The sequence below is a fragment of the Plecotus auritus genome (assembly GCF_963455305.1).
Source record: "Plecotus auritus genome assembly, chromosome: 5".
Lineage (NCBI taxonomy): Eukaryota > Metazoa > Chordata > Mammalia > Chiroptera > Vespertilionidae > Plecotus > Plecotus auritus.
In genome coordinates, this window is record NC_137776.1 from 10556729 (window position 1) to 10564839 (window position 8111).

General features: G+C 45.2%; 1 protein-coding gene across 1 annotated transcript in view; it reads right to left on the reverse strand.

Annotated features, from left to right (window-relative positions):
• Positions 1–7222, reverse strand: part of FLACC1 (flagellum associated containing coiled-coil domains 1) — a gene marked incomplete at both ends in the record, with an annotated part of 28159 nt that extends 20937 nt beyond the window's left edge. The window contains 3 exons of the mRNA XM_080671128.1: positions 667–715; positions 6528–6602; positions 7110–7222. Of these exons, the coding sequence (XP_080527254.1) occupies positions 667–715; positions 6528–6602; positions 7110–7222 (237 nt within the window). The remainder of the gene's footprint in view (positions 1–666; positions 716–6527; positions 6603–7109) is intronic.
• Between the last annotated feature and the right edge of the window lie 889 nt (positions 7223–8111).

Genomic DNA, 8111 nt, shown 5'->3' on the forward strand with positions numbered 1-8111 from the left:
GAGGGCTATGACATTTTGGTTTATTTTTTCCCCTGCCCATTAAGGGATCACATGATCCGCTTTGAAGAGGGTTAGGAGAGAAAGGAAAATAGATAAAAGCAGAAAGTAGTAAAAGTACCAATTATATCCCACCAGAGGGTGTGTTCCCCCCCTCCCCCTAAAATGTAAATCTTACCTGGTCACATGCCTGTCAGACCCATAAAGGTCCCACGACATCAAAAGGTTTGGGCCCAAACTTCTAGGCAGGTGTCAAGATCCTTCAGGGTTTGCTCCCCATCTCCTTCTCCAGTGTGCTCCTGCCCTGCCCCCTCTCAGATGCCCTGGCGGCCCCTTGCCCAGCATTTGTGGATTCCCAAGTACAGCAGAGGGTTTCCTACACCTGCTCACGAGTTGTCTCCTGTCCTGGACTGACTGTCACCACCTGGTTTTCCTGGGACACTCTCCTCACCCTACACAAGGCAGTAAAGAGGTCATTAAACACTCTCTCTGGGGTCTGGCAGAGCCGAGTTCAAGTCCTGGTCCTACACTATGTGCAGTAATTCCAGCACCTCCTTATAGGATCATTGCAAAGATTCAATGAAATCAGTATGTGTAAAGGCCCATGCCTGCACACAGTAGGTACTCAATAACTGTATATCCCACAACCCTCTTTCCATTTTTACTCACAGAAGGTAAAGTACTGCTCTCCTCTTGTTTTCCTAAATGGGTTTTCACTCTGCAAGAGAAATGCATGCTCAGCAGCAACCAGAGAGCAAAGAGAAGCTCCACGATCAGCTGTGCCCTGACCCCACCGCTCATCTGCAAAATGTGACGTTCCTGGGGTAATCTGTGTGGCCCGTCAGTTCTCAAAGTATACTTTAGAAAACAGAGAAGATTTAGTGGTCCAGAGATCATTGGTACATAGGTGGTAGTGAAAGAGTGGGAAATCAACTAGTCACTAGTCTAAGATTAGAACCATTCCTAAAATAAGGGCCAAGAAGCTTGGAGTGAAATTCAAAGGGATGGTGCATAATCATAAATGCACACATTTTTTTAGTGACATGTATGTAGTCTGTGCAACCACTTTTCTTCTCATTTGCACCAGAATTCCGTGTTCTGGGACCCCGAAATTGCAAGTTAATTCAGGATAAGCAAAGTGTTACTATTTTGAGATCTGGTACTAACCCTGATCATAATAAATTTTTGTTTCAGGTACAGAAACATGAGTAAAATATCAGGTACCCAAATATCAAAAGAGTATTTATAAAGAAGTTCACCTAGAAGGTTGAAATACTAGAGTAAGAGTAACTACCTTCTGATGTGCTGACAAGAATAGGTAGGCCTCTGCCCTTGTCCTCCACAATACCACACATGTACACAACCACTGGGCAACTGCTGTGAAGAGAGACAACCAAAACCTGCTCTGGAAGTTCCAGTTCCCCACAATCAAAACAAGCACAGTATCATTAAAGGCTGTGGAGTCAATTACTAGGATGGGACTGGTCCAGAGTCCGTGGCTGACTCTGGATGTGGGCAGCGGGGTTGGAAGGATTTTTCCTGGTGGAAGCAGCTTCATCGTAGTTAATAACCATCAGTCTGGTTTAGATCCCACATCTCCCACCCCCAGAAGGGGCCTCCAGAGAAGCACTGAGAAACCATTCCAAGGATTTGGCTACCTTAGAGGTGACCACCAACCTTTGATTTTAACTTTCACTGACAAAAAAAAAAAAAAAAAAAAAAAAAAAAAAAAAAGTCTATGTGTTAAGAAATGGGCATGAGTGCATAATATACACTGATATTTCAATGAGGTCCACATGTAATTTAAGATTTAAAATCAGTTAAAATGCAACTTAACTCAAATCAACCATATGTTCCTAATTCAACTGTCCACAATGAATAATGTGGTTTGTTTTCTCTGAATTTAGGAAAGCCTTGTTGGGAACCACTGGATGGACCTGGTCTCTTTAAAAAGCTGAGCATGGATTTGAGTTTATGCCATTTTTTTGCTCTTAGTAATTCTCATTGGACAAACTGAGACCTTCCACAGCATTGCTTTAACTTTGGAACTTCTATGTGGCTACGTAGATACTCATTTTGTCGGAAAACGATGCTTCTCTCATTGAAAAGTAAAAGGAAAGGTTGATCCAGAATGACTCATCTTTACTCTTTTTGTCCTTATCAACCTGTTACTCAGATTACTCTGATTACAATGACCAAATTTTGACACTTCATTGACATCGATGAAAGCACTTCACATTTTCTCAGTTAATGAGTTCAATGAGTAGTTAATATATGCAAACCACAGTGCTCCATACCAAGAGAAATGGAATGAGATGTGATAGTTTTATTTAAGAGATGAAAAAAGGCACATAAATACTGAAACTAGGCGAAGAAAAAGAGTTAAGTGCCGTAGAGAAGTACAGATAAAGAGATTTTCTAATTGTGTCTCTAAGGCAGTGGTTCTCAACCTTTCTAATGCCGCAACCCTTTAAATACAGTTCCTCATGTTGTGGTGACCCCCAACCATGAAATTATTTTCGTTGCTACTTCATAACTATAATTTTGCTACTGTTATGAATCGTAATGTAAATATCTGTGTTTTCCGATGATCTTAGGCGACCCTGCTAGGGGTTCTGTGGGCCGAGAACTGCTAGCAGGGTCGCCTAAGACCATCGGAAAACACAGATATTTACATTACGATTCATAACAGTAGCAAAATTACAGTTATGAAGTAGCAACGAAAATAATTTCATGGTTGGGGGTCACCACAACAGGAGGAACTGTATTAAAGGGTCGCGGCATTAGAAAGGTTGAGAACCACTGCTCTAAGGGATTGAGAGCGCTTTGCCACTGCCATTTTTCAAGGCCTCTGATGTATACAAAATCAAAAGCAAAACAAACCCCAAGAATTGCTAAAATAGGGTTATAAAAATTGAGTTATAGTTCATGTTTAAGAATTGAAAACTTTTAACACAAAAAGCACATTATATATTTGCAAGAAAATTATAGGATTCACAAAAGGGACGTAATTCAGAGAGTCAAGGTGGCATGTTTGAGGACGGGGGCCTAAGGTAAAAGTTGACTGCTGAGCCGCTTTTTTGTCCCCATTTGGAGGTCGTGTCAACCTCTGCCTGGGCCTCTTCCCCAGAGTGAGGCCAGCAGCAGCGGCCCTCCTGTGTGGCTGCTCCATTCCCCTTCCCAAGTGCTGGCCGGAGCCAGAGCAGAGGCCACAACCCCCAGTGTGTGTTCTTTGAATTGGTTTTAGAAGATGGGTTTTAGATGTTTCAGGGAATAAGTTGCCTTGAATGGTCTTACTGGAAAGTTATAAATACAATCAGTAGGTCTTTGATAGAAAATTAAAAAATACCCACAAATAATTGGTGTTTATTGCATGTAACGTTATAATATTTAAAATTGTTTTTCTTGAGATATTAAAAAAAACAACACACCCATAAAGTGTTTCTCATATATTGCAAAGCCAGAGGAGGACAATATTGGCCGGGGCTAATGTTGGTGGTCAGAGTGGAGCTGTGGGTCTTAGTGAGGTCTCTCCCGACAAGAAGCACGGAGTAGCTGAGGCCTTGAGCTTGACTGTTGGAATGGAAGTTAGATAAGATTCACAGGTAGGATCATGCCTGCAGGGTGCCAGCACACAGGAGGCAGGCAACAAGGAAACTTTTCAGACACAGGCACTTGGCGGACTCCTTATTATGAATGGATCCAATTCCCTTCAGGCTTGGCCACCATCTCTCTACTGAGACGATTCCCTTTGTTGTCACCAACATGCAGGCTACTAAGTCCCACAGTACTGCTCGGCCCTCATCTTAATTGACTAGCAGCGGTTTTGAACACAGATAATCAGACCCTCCTTCTTGAAACATTTTTGTCGTTTTGCTTCCAGAACACCAGGTAGATGATTCTTCATCTGCCTCACTGGCCACTCCTTCTCGGCGTCCTTTTCTGATCCTCTCGTCTCTCCCACCTCTCAACAGGAGTGCTCTGGGCTCAGTTCTCCCACCTCTTCCTACCGCTGTCTCCTCTCCTGGCCTTGGAGATCTCACCTGGGTGCAGGGCTCTAAGTACCATATGCTAATGACTCTCAAATGTGTACCCGCAGCTCAGACCTCTCAGACCTGCTTGCCCAGCTGCTTACTTGACATTGCACTTGGAAATTAAGAGAGATCTCAAACTGCCTAAGCGCAATCCCCTACATATATGCGCCTCTTGCAGTCTTCCCAGTAACAGAACATGGCGACTCCATCCTTCCCGTGGCTTAGCCAGAAATCCTGAAGTCAGCTTTGATTCCTTCCGATTTTTTTCTCATACTTTATACCCATCCCATTAGCAGAGCCTATTGCTTTCTACCTTTATATCTAGAATGCGACCACTTCTTACCACCTCTACTGTTTCCACCAGGTTCAGTCACCACCATCCCTTGGTTGGGTCCCTGCCATAGCACATTATCTCCCTTGGCTTCTCCCAAGGCTTCCTTCCTCTCTTGGCCACTGAAGTGAGTCTTCATTCTCAGTGCAGTAGTCAGATTAGTCTTTTCAAAATGCAAGTTGAATCATGTCACTCTTCTCAGAATCCTCTGTGGCTTCCCAGCTGTTATGGCTTCCTCCCAGCTGTTGTGTCTACCTCTCCCCACTCCAAATTCATATGTTGAAGCCATAACCCATTATCTCAGAATGTGACTGTATTTGGAAATAAGGCCTTTAGGTAAAATAAGGCCATTAGGGTGGGACCTAATCCAATCTTACTGGTGCTCTCATAAGAGAGATGAGGATGCATACAGAGACCCTAGGGAGGCACACGCACAAAGGAAAGGCCATGTGAAGAGGCAGCAAGCAGTCAGCCACCTGCAAGCCCAGGAGAGAGTCCTGAGAGGAAACCAGCCTGCCAGCACCTAGCTCTTGGTCTCCCAGTCTCCAGGTCTGTGAGAAAATATGTGTCTGTTGCTTAAGCTACCCAGTCTTTTGTTGTTGTTGTTGTCATGGCAGCTCTAGCAGCTGACACACCCTCCCTTTCAGAGTAAAAGCCAACGTCCTTACAGTGGCCAGAAAACTTCACTGTGTAAATTTTCCTTTGCTGCTGTAACAAATTGCTTTAAGTTAAGTGGCTTTAAACAATACCAATTTATTGTCCTACAGTTTTAGGGTCAAGTCTGCGAGGGGTCTCACTGGGTAGATATCAAGGTGCTGGCTGGGTTGTATTCCTCCTGGAGGCTCTAGAAGAAAACCCATTCCCTTGCCTATTTTTCTCCATCTTCAAAGCCAATAATTGCATCACTCCAACCTCTGCTTTTATTGTAACATCTCCTTCTCTGACACTCTGACGTCCTCTTTCACATATAAGGCCACTTTTTAAAAAAATATATATTTTATTGATTTTTTACAGAGAGGAAGGGAGAGGGATAGAGAGTTAGAAACATCGATCAGCTGCCTCCTGCACACCCCCCACTGGGGATGTGCCCACAACCAAGGTAGATGACCTTGACCGGAATCGAACCTGGAACCCTTCAATCCGCAGGCCGACGTTCTATCCACTGAGCAACACCAGTCAGGGCTATAAGGACCTTTATTGTTACATGTGGCCCGGCTAGATAATCCAGGATAATCTGTCACGGTCAGCTATTAGCAAACATAACTTCATCTGTAATCTCAATTGCCCCTTGGCAAGTAACAGAACATGGTCACCGTTTCCAGGGATTAGTGTACAGGCATCTTTGGGGAACCATTATTATGCCAACCACATTCATTACCGCTGTTACTTCTCTGAGCTCATCTCCCACCACTCTATCTTCACATCCTCCATTCCCACCACACCCTCTGCTTTCCTGGAAAAGGCGAGGCGTGCCAAGTGAGTTCCTACTCACAGCCCTTGGACTTGCTGCTCCCTCTGACAGGAGTACTTGGCCCAGATGTCAGTGTGGCTCCCACTGTCCCCTTTACAGAGGGACTTGCCCAGTCATACATAAAATCATGACTGTCAACTCCAAGAGAGCAGAGGCTCTGTGGTGTTCACTGCTGTTTCTCGTACCCAGAAAAGTGCTTAGCAAATAATAGGTGCTCAGTAAATATATTCCAAACAAATCAACAGAATACGAAGACTCATGCAAAGACAAAATTAAGTTATAAAATATTAGTAAATTTTTAAATTTATAAGTAAAAACAGAGTTGTAATTTATAAACAATCTTAGACACAGGAAAGTAATCCGTAAAAAGGTTTACGGAAACACCACCAATGGGAGGCTCTTTGCCTTTAACAGGCATCAAGAACTGTGCCCTTTTAGGGCAGGAGACAGTTGTCAGGGCACCTGAGCTGAGAGCTCATTTGTGGTGATTCTGCAAGCTGTGGGTGCAGGGGGCCATAGAATCTATCTGTAGGATCTGAAGTTTGGGGGAAATCACAGTGGATTCTGGCAATTCTCTGACATTCCTGGCAGCAATGAGTTCAAGTCACAGGCAAGGGTGTGAAGGCCAAGGAAGGAGATTGTTCTATTCACATACCTCAAACCATTCTCACCCCATGCACATGCAGATACTTACTTTGGGGAGACAACAGGCTTTGTTGGTGGTTGGACATAATTTTGTCTTTTTGAAGCTGGAGGAAGAAGAGTTAGCCTGAAAGGAAAAAAATAGACAGCAAAAAGAGAAAACTGGAAATTCAGAAATCTGTTTTAGTACTCCCAGATGAGGTACATCTCCACAGTGACCCTGGATTATCATATATGGGCTGACAACAGATGATCTTTGGCAACCTCAGGCTAAATGCCTTGGCACTTGCTCACTGTCCTAGGAGGTCCCTGGTTGGCAGCACCGTTTGTCCCCCAGTTCCCAAAGCTCGTGGTCCCATATGGAGGGGCAGCTCCCATGGGGCCTTTTTGTTGGAAGCTCTCCTCTCTCTGCTCAACCGACTCTGAGATTCCTTACTTACAATGACACTACGCCAGGCAGGACTGGCAAGAGCAATGTGCAGCTAACAGGCTGACAGGGAAAGCCGTGTAGAGCTAGGCTTCTGGCCCCCTTGGGATCTTTGCTACCAAATTGTTTTGGAAATCTTGTGAGAGAAAGAAGGCTGCAAATGGACCCCAAGCCCCCAGGCCCTCATCCATCCTAGGTAATCCTTACTTGGGCTTCCCTGTGGAGGTCTTTCGTGGTGGCTGAGGGGTCTTGATTAGCTTCCGTGGTCCCAAGTTCCAGGGGTCCCAGCAGGTGCAGTAGATGAGAGGGTTGGGGTACATGGTAGGAGGTCTGGGGCAGTCTTGGCTGCTAGGTCAGGAGGCCCTTGCTGAAATGGGGAGAGAACAGCAGAGTCATACCATTCAGTCAAAGCAACAATGCATAGAGACAAATTGGCAAGAACCCAGGGAAGGTCCAAAGCACAGATGGAAGATTCTGGAGGCTGTTGATCTGGTTCAGGGTCTTGACTATAGAATCACAGCTCTTTCCTTGCCATCTCAGGCTTGACTTGAAAGCAATTTAAAATTTGCTATAACTGGAGAGGAGAAACCAAGATGGCGACATAGGTAAACACCTAAATTGCTGCCTCGCAAAAACAATTTCAAAATTACAACTAAAAGACAAAATGGACATCATCCAGAACCACAGGAAGGCTGGCTGAGTGGAAATTCTACAACTAGAAGGAAAGAGAAATGCACACTGAGACTCACAGGAACTGCGGAGGGCAGAGGTACGGAGGCCTGCCCACGGAGAGGGAGGCGCGCACGTGGAGAGGGCTGGCAACTGAGTACGCGGCTGGCTTTCTCAAGCGGGAGGGAGACAAAAGCTCCCGACTGCTCTGAACTCCAGTTCCGAGCGAGACTCTGGGGACCCAGACTTATATGGGGGAAAAACTGGACTGTCTGGCAGCGGGTGAAACTCGAGGGCAGCTTTCTCTCAGAGGTGCTTGCAGCAATTACCACAGGACACTGAGAACCAGGGGCCTCTTAGGGCAGGGCTGACAGTAAGCCATTGCTGTGTGCTCCGCCCTGAGATCCCGCCCCATGAAGCCATTGTTGTTTGCTCTGCCCTGAGACTCTGCCCCATCTAAGCTGAGTGCAGAGGCTTTTGCATCTGAATAGCCTGGTCCTTTGAATTCTAATCTTACCTAACAAACTGCAGCTGAGTCAG